General features: G+C 47.1%; 1 protein-coding gene across 1 annotated transcript in view; it reads right to left on the bottom strand.

The window, feature by feature from the left end:
* Dis3l2 (DIS3 like 3'-5' exoribonuclease 2) overlaps window positions 1-17,498 on the bottom strand; it is a 289,941-nt gene that overhangs the window by 97,356 nt on the left and 175,087 nt on the right. Inside the window, exon 11 of the mRNA XM_033763990.1 lies at window positions 16,848-16,927. Coding sequence (XP_033619881.1) covers window positions 16,848-16,927 — 80 coding nt within the window. The remainder of the gene's footprint in view (window positions 1-16,847; window positions 16,928-17,498) is intronic.

Below are 17,498 nucleotides of genomic sequence, written 5' to 3'. Positions count from 1 at the left end.
GGTGTGTGTGTGTGTGTGTGTGTGTGTGTGTGTGTGTGTGTGTGTGTGTGTGTGTAGGACACTGGGTATCAAACTCAGGGCCCTGCACATGCTAGGCAAGTGCTCTACCACTAGGCAACATCCCCAGCTGGTGAGTGCCTGCTTTTTAAAACACTGCACTAATGTATTTAATCTTCCAGTGCCATGAGAGACATTTTCTGCAGAGGAAGAAGCTGAATCCCAGGGAGGTCAGACACCTTACAGAAAGGTCTGGTTCCACAGCTCTTACCCAATACTTTATGGAGAGTCATCTCTTAGTATCAGATATTTGATGAACTTATACTTGCTTCTTTCTTCTTGTAGTAACAAGTGCTCCCAATTTTTAAAAATTTAAAAGATTATACACGTATTTTTCAGAGCATACTTTTTATTTATTTATTTTGAAATAATCTTACTATGCAGATCAGCCTGGCCTGAAACTTGAAATCCTCCAGCCTCAGTCTCCTGAGTGCTGTGATTATAGGTATGTGCTTTGTACTCAGCAGAACATACATTTTAAGACAAATAAGTAGAATGCTGCATGATTTTCAACATGATGGAAAGTGACTTATCGGGACAATAAATATTTTTTGAAATAAAAACCATGGGCTGGTGATTTAGCTCAGTGCACCTCACCTGCCTTGTAAGTGCAAGGTCCTGAATTCGAACCCCGGGTACAGGAAAACAAAACAAAACAAAACAAAAACCCTTGCTATGCATTCACTCTTGTAGTTACTGGTCACTTTCTATTTCTGAATTGACTATGTGTCAGTTACACTGTGACTCAATTTTCCAGTTTTTATAAACTAAGTTTTCATATTGAGTGTTCGGAATGACCAAATTTTCTAGGTAGCTGAAAGCCAACACTTTAATCATCAACCCTTATGGTTTTAGTACTTCTGGATGGAAATCCTCTATTAATGTATTGTGTACTTCCTTCTCTAATAGCAGATCATAATTCAACGTCAGCTCCGAGGGTCATACTAAGAGCAGCATTTTGTATTCTGGAACACACCGATGTGGCAGCTGCGGGGAGGCATCCCGTCCTCGTGGCCCACCCTTCCATTCGCTGCTGCCTCTCACTCCAGGAGGCAATCAATCTCCCGGAGGGTTCTGCCAACGGGTGTCATTCAGGGTACCTGGCACATGCAGGACACTCACACACTTCCTGACGGAAAGCCACTCTTCACACCAGTTACATGACATGGGTTCCATTTTTACAAAGACATTCGGGCTTGGCGAGGTTAGGGACTTCCCTGCTGTCTGCCTCCCGCTCTGGCAGTCTTCACTGTCACAGAGGACCGTGTGGCCCCCGGCTCTTCCCAAGATGTTATTATCATTACCGCACCTGTCAAGATCCCCTGACTTTCTCATGCTTTGCAAGTCTTTTGCCAAGTGTGCAACTGAATGGCTTTTAGTTAGCCACGGAGTTGTGCAATCACCACCACAGTCAAATTTAGAATAGTTTCCTCACCCTCAAAAGAAACCTCATGTCTATTTTCAGTCCCTCTCTGATTCCCCCAGTCCTGCCAGCCCCATGCAACCAAATCAGCTACCTCTACACGCGTGTCCACAGTAGACACCTCACAGAAATGAAACCACACAATGTCTGAGGCCATCTGCTTTCACCTTGCGTGTTCTTGGAACCCACTGTGTCACTGCATGCATCAGCACTTTATTTCTTTTTATGGGTGAATAATTTCCCACTCTATAGATATATCACATCCACCTAACCATTCACTCATCAGCTGTTTCCACTTCCTGTGTACCCTTTCCCTTTTTAAAATAAAGTTTTTATTGAGGCACAAAACAGATAATATACAAACTTTACACGCACAGCTCAGTGAATCTGTACAGAGTGAAAACTCTTCGGTAACCACCACCCAGAACATAAATACAACACGAACAGAATTCTAGAAGCTGTTCTCCTGCCTCCACTTTTTTTTTTTTTTTTTTGGTACCAGGGATTGATCCTCCCTGTTTTTATACCCACTAAAGAAAACCACAAACTATTTTTCTGGCCTGTATGTAATCTATAGTCACAGTTCAATTTTACTTTTCTTTGCACTTTACATAAAAGATTCATACAGTATATGTTGTTATTTTGTTTTGATGCTGCAGGTCAAATCTAGAGACACCCATGCTAGGTGAGCACTGTACCACTGAGTTACACCCCAGACTCTTTTAGTTCTTATTTTGAGACAGGATCTCACTAAGTTGCCCAGGCTGCCCTTGAACTTGTGATCCTCCTGCATCAGCCTCCTGAGTGCTGGGATTATATGTGCATAGTATGTATTAGTTTTGATGGAGGAGTGGTCTGGGTTCTTTTGAGATTCATCCATGTTGTGTTAGAATATGCTCCATGCTACTGCTCTATGATAATTAAAAGAATCATCATTATTCATTTTAATTGTTGATAGGTACTTGGGTTGTTTTTGGTTTTTGCTGTAACAATGTTGCTATGAACATTTTTATATGTATCACTCATTTCTTCTGCCTACCTAAGGCTGAAACTGCTGGTTCGTGGTGCTTTATTCCATACATTACAACGGTTTCCAAAGTGGCTGCACCAACACATGCTCCTACTAGCAGTGTGTGAGAGTTCTAACTGCTCCACACCCCCACTAGCACTAGATATTGTCAGCTTTAAAAATATTCATTATTCCAGTAGGAACACAGTACTATCTTATGAGGTTTTAACATCCACCGTCCCCATAGAATAATGATGTTGAATACTTTTTCTTTTTTTTTGGTTTTGTGAGACAGGGTGTCACTGTGTAGTTGAGACTGACCTGGAATTCACTATGTAGCCCATGCTGGTCTTGAACTCACAGCGATCCTCCTGCCTCAGCCTCCTAAGTGCTGGGATTACAAGCGTGTGCCACCTTGCCCAGCTTGATGTTGAATACTTTTTCGTGTTTTTGATCATGGGCTGCCTTCTTTTATGCAGTGCCTGTTCTTCACAGGAATCGTTTTCTGGCTATATTCATTACAAATATCCTCTCCTACTCTATGGCTTGCCTTTTCAACAATCTTAATGGGGTCTTCTCATAAACAGAAGTTCTCAACTTTTTGCGGGCGGTTTGAGACAGGGTCTCCCTATGTAGTTGAGACTGACCTGGAACTCACTATGTATGTAGACCAGGCTGGTCTCAAACTCAAAGTGATCCTCTTGCCTCAGCCTCCTGAGTGCTAGGATTACAGGCATGCGCCACCACACCCAGCTCAGAAGTTCTCAATTGTAATAAAAATCTACTTTATCTGTCTTTACTTAAAGGTTCATGTTTTTTGGTGCGCCAAGTAAGAAATCTTTTCCTGAGGCATCAGTATTTTACCTTTCACACTGAGACTTACAAGTTCCATGGGATTGCTTTTATATATGTTGTAAAGTTGGGATCTAAACCCATTTTCGCCCATACAGATATCCAACTGATTCAGTACCATTCACTGAAAAAGCACTTTCCTCGATATGCTGCAGCAACATCTCAGCTGGAAACCAAGTGACTATACACACGTGGGTCTGATTCGAGACCCACTCTGGTCTGCTGCCATCTTGGCTTCTGAACAGCAACTAAACATTTATCACTTCAGCGTAACCCTTGCCACAGTGCCAGGCCAATTTAATCTTTCCAATTTATGTTAATAGCTTTCACTGAACATGTCCTGTTCAGCAGGCACTGTTCCAAGTGCCAGGGATCATCTCACTGAATCTTGCCAGTAAGTCTAAATTAGGTATTACTATTCTCATTTTATAAACCAGGGAATGTGAGGCATGACAAAGTCCATCTCTTCCTCCGGAATATGGGCAGTCCCTCCTCATTCTGTTGTCATGTTGTCTACTTTTATGGAAAAGCGTCATTATTATTGCTACTATGCTAGTTGTGTTTTTGCAACAACAGGCATAAAAGGAGCTTAGCTCTTTTAGTTCTTCATATACTTGGCAATTTGGAGCTGGGAGACACGAGAAAATGTCCAGTTCAAAGCACTATTTTACAGCTGAGGAAAGAGATGTTCAGAGAAATCACAGATATGTGCAGCAGGGGCAAAGACAAGGCAGGAAGCCCGCTCCCCTGCTCCCGCCCCATGCTCTCGGGTCCTGCACTGCTGTCTTGTGCCATGCAGTGGGCGTGCTGGGTCACGGAGGCTTCTCGGCTGCTTCCAGCTTTACCTTGCTGCCAGATGCTTAAGGATGCCTGGATGGTAGGTGCCAGATTATCTTGGCTTTAATGAGCAAGGAAACTGGAACCAATCAGTGGAGCTGGAAGCAGATGAACCGGCCAGAATCCAAATTTGGTTTAACAAGGTGCACTGAGACATCCATGAAGAAAGAGAATTTCCAAAGCCCAGACCCCACAGAAATCAGGCTAGCAGGATTTGAATGGAACATAGGAATAAGACTTAGAGAGGTGGCGCCGTCTCCCTACTTAATCTTTCCACTTAGGTCCTCTGTCCTCAAAACAGGAACTCACTGGCAAGCATTCCAGAAGCCCACTTCCATGCCAGAGTCCTCACATGTCTATTCAGTTGTTTGCACGTTTTGAGTCAAGGTACAATCCAGTAAAAAAAACCATCAGACTTCAAGGACACTTGAAATTGTTCACTCACTGAGCCCTGATGAATGGAGAGGACATGCACTTCCTTTGGGCCGATGGATCTATAAAATTTTCCATTTTGCTTCCTATTTGGAGGCCCTGCTATGAACGTAAGTTTTGTCTGAGATCAAGTACTAGGTTGCCTGGGATGTGCCTGAGGTCAAAATGCCCTCTGACATAAGAGACTATAAGAGGCAAAAAAAATCAGTGTTTCAAAACTAGGATTAGAAATGACTTCACAAGGAAGAGGAACGTAGAAGGAACAGCACTCGAAGCACTGGGCATCATGAAGATGTCAGAGACAAAACCCAGATATGCATTCAAGTGGAAAATCACCCTGAAGTGGAATTTTTCTTTTTCAAAATCTACTGAAGAATGATCAAGGTTCCTTTCACAAAGAGCAGATTTTAAACATAGTTTTTCATTAAATGGTGTGTGATCTCATTTTTAAGCTACATATGGCATATGCTTCTAACAGCTGACAGTTAGACTTTCCTAATTAAGTCCGAGTTGCCTCTCAGAATATGGAGATCCATTTTTAGATGTTTGTGCTTTTTTTTTTTTTTTTTTTTGGCACTGGGGGTCGAACTTGGGTCCTTGTGGTTGTGAGGCAGGCAGTGGAACCACTGAGCTAAATCCCGGGCCCTTGGAGATCCATTTTAGGAAGGGCATTCCTTTGAAAAATGGCACTTTGGGATCCAGCTCCTGGATGTGGATGAAGCAGGGAGAATAAGCAACTACCTCCAGGCTCAGTGAATCCGGAGGCCTCGATGCAGGGTTCAAACCAATGTGTGCTGTCTGAGACACGAATCCCAAAAGGCGAGGGAGGGCTGGACAGGAGAATTATTGCAAGATCAGTAGCTGGCAGGCTGAGGAAAAGACAAGTTAAGGTAAGAACGGCTGAGAGAAGTGGTCTGTACTAAGGCAGCAAGCATGGGCCAGGCTGCTGTGGCAACCTTAGATCACGATGTCCCTGGGCGTAATCTGGGACGGCTTCCAGGACGTCAGCCACCAGGGCCCACAGGTACTCGAGTCCCTGGGCAGAACAGTGTCGTCTGCGTGGAGTGGTGACACCCTTCACGCTGCACAGGAACACACAGAGCAGGTCTCCTGCGAGGTGGTCTTCCACTGCTCGTGCTGACAGGATAACTGGTCTGCTGTGGCCTGCAGCCTGGGACCCGAGTCCTCCTCTCCAAAAGGAGCGAGCCTCCCGCTGGGACAGGAAGCGGGAACTGCAGAAAGCCACACGCAGGACGGGACCTCGCTCTAGGACCTCAGGTCTGGACTCCGCAGGTGGGTGCCTGTGACGTGCACTGTGAGGGGTGGGTCCCAGGTGGGCTGGGATCTGGGAGCAAGGGGCAATGCATGATCATGCTTTCTATTTCTTCCTGTTTTCTTTTCCTCTAATCTTGAGTAACTCCTCTCTAAAAGTTACTATCCGTTGTCAATGTGCTTGAGGTGCTAAGTAAAGGATTATGGGACTGAAGGGCTGGAAGTGCCATCAGCTGCTCCAGCACACGAGCACAGGCGATGCTGTCTATGCCCCACAGGGATCCTCGCACGGAGAAGCCAGCTGCCTTTGTGACGACAGCCCAGACAGGAATGGCTTCCGAGCAATCTGGCTCCCGCGGGCCGCAGATAGGTCAGCACGAGGCAGAGGGCAGAGGGTGTGAGGAGAGCAGCAGGGCTGGCGCCCGAAGCCTAAGGCAACATCTTGAATCCCAAGTCGAAGGCAATGATGATGTAAACACAGCCACAAGGAGGTGGGCAATTCACGCACCCTTCCAGGTAACAGGAGGCACAGGTTCTTTCCGATTTAGGGTGTTCAACTGGCCACGGACCCTCTAGTAGAGGTGGGGAAGAGAAGGCCATCTGATATTGCTAGACTCTAACTTTGTTTTTGTGGCAGCCATGTAATGCAAAGTATATTTAAAATTTCCAAATGAGTTGAATTTTTCTTAAAACTTCTTTGTAATTACTTTTTTTTTTTGTCTTTTTCTTTCTTTTTTTTGAGATAGGGTCCATTACGTAGTTCAGGCTGGCCTCGAACTCACAGCAATCCTGCCTCAGCCTCCTGAATGCTGGGATTGTAGGCCTACGCCCAGCTTTGCAATTATTTCTTATATAATTACACTGTGATCTAAAAATATGATCTATGTGATGCCAGTGTTTTGTTTTGTTTGTTTTTTAAGGTTTTTTGAGACAGGGTCTCTCACTTTGTAATTCAGGCTAGCTTTAAACTCACTATGTAGCCCAGGCTGGCCTGGACGACTTGGATTCCTCCTGCCTCAGCCTCCCCAGTACTGGGATTACAGGCATGCACCGCCCCGCCTGGCCAATGATTTTTAAATTATGCTTAATGACTTTAATACAAAGTCAGTATTTATAAACATTTTTCTGTGTGCTTTAGAACAATGAATATGCTTCCATTTGTGAGTACTGTATTCTAGGTATGATCACCAGAGCAAATATTACCTGTGCTATTCAAATTTTCTGCAGTTTTATTGAATTTGTTTCTTCTATAATTTCCTGAAAAGATAAACTGAAAATTATGAATTTATAATTTTTTGTCTTTGTGATTTTTGTCAAGTGTTGTTTTATATATTTTGAAGCTAATTAATTATTTGTAAACATGTTTAGAAGTATATTTTCCCAATGAATTGACCATTCTAATAACGTTAATGATACTCTTTGAATTTGGTAATGTTTTCTATCTTAAAATCTGCTTGTCAGACATCAACAAAAATACACTGGTTGCTTTGTACACTAGTAGATTTCTTTCCATCTTTTTCTACTTCATCTCTGTGTCTTCATGTTTTAAGTGTGTCTGTTATAACAGCACCAGCCAGGGCTGTCCAATATGACAATCTTTACTTTTCAACTGTGGGGTTAAATTTGCCCGGACCATGATTTTTTTTGTTTTGTTTTAGCACTTTTACATTATATGTGGTTCTTATTTGTTTTGTTTTGTTTTGTTTTTTTGGTACCGGGGGTTGAACTCAGGTCTTTGCGCTTGCAAGGCAGGCTACCAAACCGCTGAGCTAAATCCCCAGCCCCTGTGGTTCTTATTTGTAATGCAGTTTTCCAAATATGTATTTTTTGGTCATCCTTCTTTCAGACTGAAGTGTTTTCATGTATTTTTTTTTCATTTCATTTGCCTCCCCTAGTTTAAAAATTATGTACACTTATTATATAAGATATTTGAAATGTTTGTGGAACAAGAATACTGCAAATATAACATGCATAAAGTAGAGAAAAAAATATAGAAGCTAAATATCGAATTGCATATGTACATGTTCATGTGTTTCAAAATTTGTTCCCAAGTTAAATTCTACCATGCCAGAATACTTTTTAAGCATTAATGAATTTTGGGAAAAAATTTAATTTGACAAGGAATAGTACCTGATACTAGAAATATGAAAGTGAAATCTAATAGCTTTGATATTTTGTGTTTACTTTTTAAGGTTTCCATTTTGGCAAGGCCAAGGAGAAAACAAGAATTTTTGTTAATCAAATAAATGAGCTGTTTTCACTCTGACATGCAGGGAAAGCATAGCAGAGTCTGTGTGGTCATTTGTCTACTTGTTGGATGTATTCTGGGGAAGTAAGAGGGGCATCTATCATCACAGTTATTAAAGATGTCCCCGTGTTTTGGTTCGCCCTGCATACCCACTGCATCTGTGCAGACAGTTAATCATCTTATACTTACCCTCTCTGTAAGCATCTGTAAAGCTGATCTTTATATGCTTGTTTTTTATCTGGTAGATCAATAAGAATAAGAAAAATAAAAAAGTTTTCTTTTACCTTTACTTAACCCTTCAGTGCTCTTTATTTCTTTATGAAGATCTGAGTTTCTGACCTGTGTCAGTTTTCTTTTCTCTATAGAACTTCTTTTTAGTATTTCTTGCAAGGCAGGTAGGTGCACTGGAAACAAATTTTTATTTGTCCGAGGAAGTCTTTATTTTCCATTTACTTTTGAAGGATGATTTTTCAGGGTATAAAACTTCAGGCTGGCAGATTTTTCTCAGTGCTGAATATTGTACTCCACTCTTCCTGAGGTGGGGGTCACCTTGGGTATTGCTGTGAGAACATCATCGTGTTCCTGGAGATAAAATCCACAGGAGCGTGGCAACTCCCGCAGCCTCTGACAGACAAGCCCACGTAGGCCCAGCTACGTGTTCTTTACACTTGGGCTTCCCTACCCCAGCCCTGGCTTCTCTGGTAGGGTCTGCTCCAGAACCTTTGCTCTGCTAAGTGGGGCTCCGATCTGGGGGACAGCCCCGTATCTTCCTCCCTCTCAGACCCAAGAAGAGCTGCGGATACTTCAGTCTTTGTGGCCTTTTGCTTACTGTCAGGATGGAGTGGCAACTTCTACGCTCATTACACGTGGAAGTGAAAACTGGGAGTCTAGACTGGTTCTTTGAAACTTTCTCCTTTTCTGATATCAATATTTAAAGCTGCGTTTTCTCCTCCAAGTATTTCTTTAGCTGAATCTTGCACATTTTAATGTTACATTCTCATTTTCATTCCAGCCGAACTATTTTCCAATTTTTCTTGTGATTTCTTCTTTGAGCTATCACTTACTTAAACATATTCTGATCAACTGCTAAGTATATGAAGATTTTCCAGATGAATCAATAATAAAAGTATCTTGTAGAATGAATGAATGATGATATTAGCACCAAAATATGAAAAGAAAATGAAAGCAGTGACACAGGGTTCTTATAATGTATATAAAATGATACATTATTACTTGAAGGCAGACCGTGATAAATTAAAGATGAATATTGCAAACTAGAACCCAGAGCAATCTTGTTCAAGTTGGGGCAATCGTGCACCCAGGAGGACACCTGGCAGTGTCTGGCGACACTGTTGGTTGTGACATCTGGAACAGAGTGCCAGTGGCATCTAGTGAAAGGTGGGGACCATGAGGGCTGCTAAATTCCCTTCCATCCTTAGGGTGGTCCTCACAACACGAATTATCTGGCCTAACCCAAATGTCAGTATTGCCCAGGATGAGAAAGCTGTCTGCAGCATCCACTGATGAAATAAACTGAAGAGACAGAACTAATGTGTGTGCAAGTAGGCAACAGAGTAAGTGATCATTACACCAGAGGAAAATACTCAACTCCAAAGGAGAACAACAAGGAAAACAGAACAAGATGAAATAATAAATGACACAGTAAGGTAACAGACCGTGCCCAACTATCCCTAAAATTAAGTGTGAATAAGCCCGAAAATTCAAAGTACAGTGGACCCTTGACTTACGAATTCCATTAGTTTCCGAGATCTGTCTATAACTCAAGTTGGCCAACTGAAGGCTCAGGCTCCTCTCCACAGCCTTCAGAGCTTCTCTCCTGTACACAGGCAGAGCTCAGGGTCCTTAGAGACACTGGCCCAGGATTTCTCAATGAACCCCTCACAGGGAAGGATGCTGTCATGTTCCTTCTAGAACTTGTTAAGCCCAAGAGGCTGGCATTTAAGTTATAACTCAAGACTTTGTAAGTTAAAACTAAAATTATGGTTGTAACCCAAGTTGTTCATATGTCAGGCTAGTCATAACTCAAGGGAACACTGTAAAAGGGAAAGACAGACTGGATAAAGATGTCTATAAGGAACACACTTCAAGCCAAGCATGGTGGCACATGTCTGTAATCCTAGCTACTTGGGAGGCTGAGGCAGGAGGATCCCAAGTTTGTGGCCAGCTCAGGAAACTTAGCAAGAGCCTGACTCAAGACTTTAAAACATGGTTGTGTGTAGTTCAGTGGTAGAACACCTGCCTAGCATGTGTGAGGTCCTGGGTTTGATTCCAGTGCTACAAAAACAAAACCAACAAATCACACAATTTACAGATTAAGGAACAGGTTAAAAGTGAAAGGACAGCTCATAGGTGCATATAATATCCTAACCTGCCTTGTCCACAATTACCCTTTAAAATTCAGTACTTTTTTTTTTTTTTATAAAAAAACAAGTTGCCAGGTGAATCAATGAAGTCCACCATCCCAGCTGGAGAGGCCAGCACGCCATGCCTGGCTGATGGACAGAGCACGCAAACACCCTCCTGGGGAAGGCACAGAGCATCGGGCCAAAGCCTGGCAGCAGCTGCCTGATGACACTGCACTCAGCAAGAAACAGACTTTCTCTTCAAGGATGTGTTGTATTTCCCACAGAAAAGCCATTCTAAGCCACGAAACAAGCTCCAGTGCATTTAAAAGGAATGAAGCAGTATATTCTCTGATCATAATGGAATTAATCAACACATTCAATTTGGAAATGACAAGGATACGGACAGGAGAAAAATGACAAGATAAACTCAAGGCAGGTGGTGGCACACGCCTATAATCCCAGAGGCAGGAGTTTGAGGCCAGACTGGCCTACACAGTGACTTCAAGGCAGCCTGGAATACACAGTGAGACCCTGTCTCAAAAAAACCTAAAGGAAGGAAATAAATCATGGCACCAGTTACAGAGGGAGGCTACAGGCATGAAGAAAGGGAAGCAGTGTGAGCCGGACAGGCGACTCCGAAGCATTTGCTGGGGAGGAAGTGGGCCACTCCACTGACCTGGAGGAATAGACGGGGGGTGGGGGCATGCGGGATCCTACAGGGATCACTGACACACGACGTGTGGATGGAAAGACGAATGAAGCAAGGTAGGGAGGGATGCAGGGAAGTGGGAGGGCGGCGAGGCACAGTGAGCAGAAGGAAAGGAACAAGCAGAGGTCTGGAGGCAGCAAACACTGCCAGGCACAGAGGGGCCGGGAGTGTGTAAGTGTGTGTGGGTAGCCGATGGTGCTGAGAATAAGAGAAGAAGCTGAGGACTTGAGTCTCAAAAGGCTTTGGCAACAAAGCTTTGCTGAAAGAAACACTGGCCTGATCCTAGGTGCAGGCAGATTTTCCAGCAGAAGAATGTCGCACTTGGCCCTGTGTGTACAGGAGGGGAAAGGAAAGACGCCTGCGAAGCATCACAGGAGGAAGGGATGACTGCAAGGACCATGGCAACAGGCCTGAGAGGAAAAGGAATCAAATGCAGGTCCAGGATCACTGTTTAAAAAGTTTTGGTGGGTGATACTTTTATGGAAGCAGGGGACAGACAAGAAACACACTCAGAGGGACCCTGTCCCGTGGCCCTTCCTGGTCTTTCTGTAGCAAACCCACAACTGGACCTGGCTGGGTGTAGCGCAGGAGGCTCAGGACAGGATGATTTCACATCACTGACTCAGGGACTCCAGCCCAGCATGGCTGAGCAGTGTGCAGGGCTGCACTGATGTTGGGGACCCAAGGTGAGGGCCACCAGGCACACAGGGCTTTCTGACTCTTCTCTCTGGGATCTCAGGGAGCAAAGTACAGGTCCTGAGCATGGCAGAGCTGGGGAAGGCAGGCTCTGCGGAACAAAAGACACACATCTGCACACTGAGAGCAGGAAGCAGGGCACAGGAAAGGCCAAGCACTGGGGTGACTGGCATGGGAGTGGCCTTCCTGGAGGGGAGAGCAGAGCCCCGCAGGAAGTCTGTCCTGGTCCCGGGGCTGTGCCCAGCACTCTTGGGGAGAAGCTCCAGGACCTCACGCTCTCCTTTCCTACCCTTTAGCAGGTCCTGGCCACCCCTCCATCCCCTCCCTGTCTCACCAGCCCCTCAGCAGCAGCTCAGCTTCCTCGTCACTGAGAAGCAGACAGTCCGCGTGAGCACATGGGACGGTGGCCCACTCCTTGTGTCTTGCAACTGTATCCTAAAGGATCATACATTTGTCCTCTCTCCACTTAGGATCTAGATTCACCCCTCACCTTCGAGGCCAACTTGCAAAACAACCAACTTCTCTCCTATATTTTCTCTGTCATTTCCTATCTCTTAAGAAAGAAATGTGTCAAATCTCTTGTATCTTCAAGAAAATATCCACCTTTGCCCTGTGCTCCTTGCCTCTCCTACTTCCATAGCCTCCTGGGAACGGAGCCTGCACTCATGGCTTCAACTCCCTGACGTGGTCCCCTCACCCGACACTTGCCGCCTGGTCCACTGCAGCCTTAGGTGACATCCCAGCTGCCAGGGCCAGGGCTCTCTGCCATGATGTGCCTGGGGCTGCTGGCACGGGCCCTCTGTGCTCTCCTGCGCCCCAGGCTGACCTCCAGCCCTCCTCCCATCTCCACCGTGGGGCAGCTCTCCAGTCTCTGGCCAGGCTTCCTCGGAGTCTGCCTTCTCCCTCACCTCTCTCCCAGGCCTCACCAGTGACTCATGATCCCCGCAGCCGGCGCCGACCTTCACTTGTCCCCTTCTTACTTCTTCCCGAATGGCTCTCAGGCATTGCAAAGTCGACATGCCCTTAGCTGAGCTGCTGTCTTTCCCACCAAACCAATGTTTCCTCTTGCATGGCATTACTTTCCAGCAGTGTCCAGGCCAGAAACCTACGGGTCATTTTACATTCTTCTCTGCCTCCCAATATCCAAATTTTAGGAATTAATGCATTTCGCTGGGCCAGTCACCTATGTGACACCCAGAGCTCTGAGCACAGAGGGTCCAAGAGTGCACAGAACGATGTCCCTTCCTATAACGGCAGGGGTGGGTGGGGTTCGAGGTAGAATGGCTGGGAGAATCGCCTAGAAAGCCACCAAGCAAACCATATAGCAAGAGACCAGCTGCCTCCAGGCTGAGGGAGAAGAGAGTAAAGGGCAGAGCAGGAAACGGGCTACCACAGGAAGGACAGGAAGGAAGAGTTCTGGAGAGACGCAGAACACAGGGAGGATCCAGGAGCAAGCAGGGCCCTTGGCATCAGAAGAAGAGGGAAATCAAGGAGGAGGAACACATGAGAACCAAAGGCTGCACTGATGTTGGGGGCCTAAGGTGAGGGCCGCCAGGCACACAGGGCTTTCTGACTCTTCTCTCAGGGATCTCAGGGAGCAAAGTACAGGTCCTGAGCATGGCAGGGCTGGGGAACAAAGGACACACATCTGCACACTGAGAGCAGGAAGCAGGGCACAGGAAAAGCCAAGCACTGGGGTGACTGGCATGGGAGTGGCCTTCCTGGAGGGGAGAGCAGAGCCCCGCAGGAAGTCTGTCCTGGTCCCGGGGCTGTGTCCAGCACTCTTGGGGAGAAGCTCTAGGACCTCACGCTCTCCTTCCTGCCCTTTAGCAGGTTGGAGATTCCAGCTCTGCCCCTTCCTCTGTAAAACAGCCATTCTACGCGTCCACTGGCACACGGGGATTAAGGTCCCTCCAGGTCCCACTTCCTCCCTCCTCCAAAGGTGATCCGCCATGGCAAGATCCTCTCGGCAGGTGGAGTTCACCCTCCAAGGGGAAGCTACAGAGCCACAGAGTCTAGGAAACCCTCGAGGGCAAAGCTGTGAGACCCTGGCCCGATTCCCTTGCTGTTGCTGGCCCCCAGCACAGAGCTTCCTGTCAGCCACTCAAGGAAGGAAAGCCCGGCAGCTGGGGAGGTGACAGGGTGGCCCATAGGGGAAACTGGTGGCCATGTGAGCAGAGTATGAACCAACTCCTGAGGCCCTCAGGTGGGCACTGTCTTCTACCCAGGAAAGGATGGTGAGGACAGGGTGCGGGCAGGTGCTGGGCAGAGGCTACGCCCCCTTGGCTAGGATCTCATGGATCAGAGATGAAAGCAGCCAAGAGGAAAGACAGAGGGATGTGACTGTGGGTGTCCACTCAGGCATTCATCAAGACTCCTGCTACACTGTGCACAAGGTGTAAATTCCAATTGCCAGGAGGCCTTGTGGATCAGTGGGTTTGGCTTTGTTTATTTCTCCCTGTTCACTCATCGTTCATTCAACCACCCACCCAACCATTCATTCCCCTTCCGGAGCATTTAGTATATTCACAAGATTGTGCAGCTATCAACTGTTAATTCAGAATACTTTCTTTACCCCACGCAGAAACCAAACCTGCGAGCAGCTACTCTCCCGCCCCTTTCATCCATCCTTAAGTCCCGACTAGCAAAGCCTTGACGTGTTCCGTAGCAGCCCACACACGAGAGAGAGGAAGAGAGAAGCGAGGCACTGTAGATGTGGACTCCAGTTTCCACAGGGCTGCTGGGAGTCTGCGTCAACTAAAAGCGGAAGGAAGGTCGGGACTGGTCTGGCTGACAACTTCTGCTTTGAGGCTAGGGCTAAGCAGTCGTGTTTGTTCACCTGAATAGAACGGGCAGCTCTGCCTTGTAGGGAGGGACTGGGAAGCTGAGATGTGGGTGCTGCCACCATCTCCTTACTCTAACACCATCCTTGTTACTAAACATTTTCCTGAGCAAAATGGAAAGACTCCCCGGAGAGACTCCCTCCTGTCCAGTGTGTTCAGGGAGCATCGGGTCAGGTGACTGGGGGAATGGCTTCCCAAGCCGAGCAGCCGGGACAGCCCTCACCGCCAACTCTGATGGACTGGTGAGCAGCCGGTCACTGCGTCTCACAGACTTGATGGTCCACACCTCGCACCTGACAGGGGCAACGGCGAAGACCTGGGAGCACAGGGTCTCTACAGAAAGGGGGTGAGAGGATGAGGTGTGCTCTGTCAGTCAGGGGAGTTTATCTGTCATAGTCGTTCGGGTGACTTCAAAGGGACCGAGGTATAATTTTACACAGCATTTTCTGAATAAACGGCTACAGATGTAGGTATGCCCAGAAAACACCATTTGCCTTTGAAACATTAAACATTTTTTCCCCTAAGCAAGAATTGACACAAACTGGTAACTAACCGAACTTGAGCTTAGCCAGCCTCACCCCAGTCCAAAGTGGAATTGCTTTTTCACTTTTCATCTGCCTGGATAAATGGCCCTGGCAGAAACTTCTGTCACCAAGGCCAACTGTAGAAGTGCCACCATAAAAACGCTTGACCAACCACCTCGGCCCTTTTCTGAGTCTGCCCTGGCTCTCTTCCCCTGTCCTTTGGCTTCAGCCCTACCAAGAGAACAGATGTCAGCTGCCCCTCGAGAATGAAGGAAAAACCGAGCAGATGGAAGGTGTCTGGTCACCTGGTGCTGTGGGCTACTGGGCAGCCCATGATTTGTGGCACCTCATAATTTTTTTATTACAAATTTTTTTCATTATAAAGCTATTACTGCTACATTATAAAAATTTTGAACACAGAGGAAAAATCATTTACAATCCCATCTTCCTAATAAAATCACTGCTGGAATAATCCTAGCACTCAGAAGGCTGAGGCAGGGGGATTGCCATTCACTCACAGCCTGTCTGGGCCACAAAGCAAGTTCAAGACCAGCCTGAGCTACACAGCAAGAACCTACCTCAAAAAACTCAAAAAATGAATGAATGAATATAATCACTGCTTGCAGTTGGCAAGCTCTTCCTCAGAGATCCCTGGCATATAGTTACATGACCACATCTATTTAGCTCATTTATTTCCCACCTCCTTGTTAGACTGGCAGCACTCTTATAAATACAATCACAGACACATACGCTCTTCCCCGTGCAGCCACCTGCCCTCCCGGTCTCTAAGCCATTGGGCTCCGTCTCCTGCCCTCCAGGCTGAAACCTGGCAGCATCTCAGGCTTCTCTCCCTCTGCTCCAACATCGCTCTCTCACACCTCTACACCCTCCGCTGTGGACCCTTCCCACCTCTCCAGGCTAGGTCCCTGGGCCTAATGAGTCCAATGTTTCTCTGACTCATTCCCTGCTAAGTAATATTTCGTATTTTTAGAAAAGGTCTTGCTAAATTACCCAGGCTGGGCTCCAACTTGCAAGCCTCCTGCCTCAGCTTCCGAGGGTCTGGGATTACAGGCCTTGAAACCACACTCACACTTTTCTTTTGAGAGTCAGGCCACTGCTCCCCCTTCTTCCTCCTACAATTGTCCAATACCACTGGCCTCAATTTTGCTTTTTTCTACCTAGTAATGACCCAAAAGCACAGCTGAAGAGCCACAGAGCCTGCCTTTCGCAATGTGCTGGGACAAGCACTGCTGGGAGCCGGAACAGGCACCTCCTGCTGGCCAGGGTCGAGCCAGTCTTGCAGGAGAACTGGCCGCGCGAAGCCTCGGGACTTCTGCATTTCCACCTCCGTCGTTCCTTCCACCTGAAGGGCCAAAGCCTGGGAGGAGCACCTCTGTCCTCACCTCAGCCTCTTCCACAGCCCAACAGAAGTTGCACTGAGCAGACAGCCAAAGTCGCCACAGGAACATGACCTCAAGTTCACACAGCTGTGCAGGAGCAGAGGCCACCACGAACTGAGGAACAGGATGAACCCACCCTGCACGTCACACTGCCTGGAGACACAGAAAGGTTCACCTACCGTCAGCGAGCGGCCGGCAGGAGAGGGCGTCATCGAGGTCCCGGGCAGTCAATGGGTCAATGGTGAATACACATTCTTTTCTAGGAAAGATGGGAGAGGTCATTAGCAGAGGTGTGGACAGTAGCCACCCATGTCACACAGGGCAGCATGCAAGCCCGGCCTGGGCGTACACTCTGTGAGCAGAGTGAAGAGGAGAGAGCGAGGGGGAAGGAAGTTGAGGCTGGGAGACATGCGGGGGGGGGGCTTCCCTCCTCCAGGAACTGAGTGAGATCTGTGAGCAGCTGGGAAGCGACCCAGGAGGGTGCTGGGCAAGGGGTCGAGTTCCTCCTATCCCCTTCCCAGGGATGGGAGCCTGACGGAGGCAGCTCATGGGCTCCTTCTCCTACCCCGGAAACACGGGACGCACTCTTGGTGACACAGCAGAAACCTTTGGGCCCTATACCTGTAGTTAACTGCAACGCAATCCTACTTGGACATAGCAGGAAGCACAGTGTGTCCGTGGAATAATCGCACACGTTAACCCAGCCAAAGCTCGAGCCCAGCCGTGCCCACCCCTCCCCACCCAGCGGCCTTACGTACACTCATGTCCACCTCACCTAGCCCAGGTCAGGGACCCAGAGAGGCCAGCACTGCTGCCCTCGGCGCCCTGCG

The sequence above is a fragment of the Fukomys damarensis genome, unplaced genomic scaffold (genome assembly GCF_012274545.1).
Source record: "Fukomys damarensis isolate Sample0158 unplaced genomic scaffold, DMR_v1.0_HiC HiC_scaffold_16, whole genome shotgun sequence".
Lineage (NCBI taxonomy): Eukaryota > Metazoa > Chordata > Mammalia > Rodentia > Bathyergidae > Fukomys > Fukomys damarensis.
The sequence above is the reverse complement of the archived record's forward strand: the minus strand, read 5'-3'. Positions and strand labels throughout refer to the sequence as shown.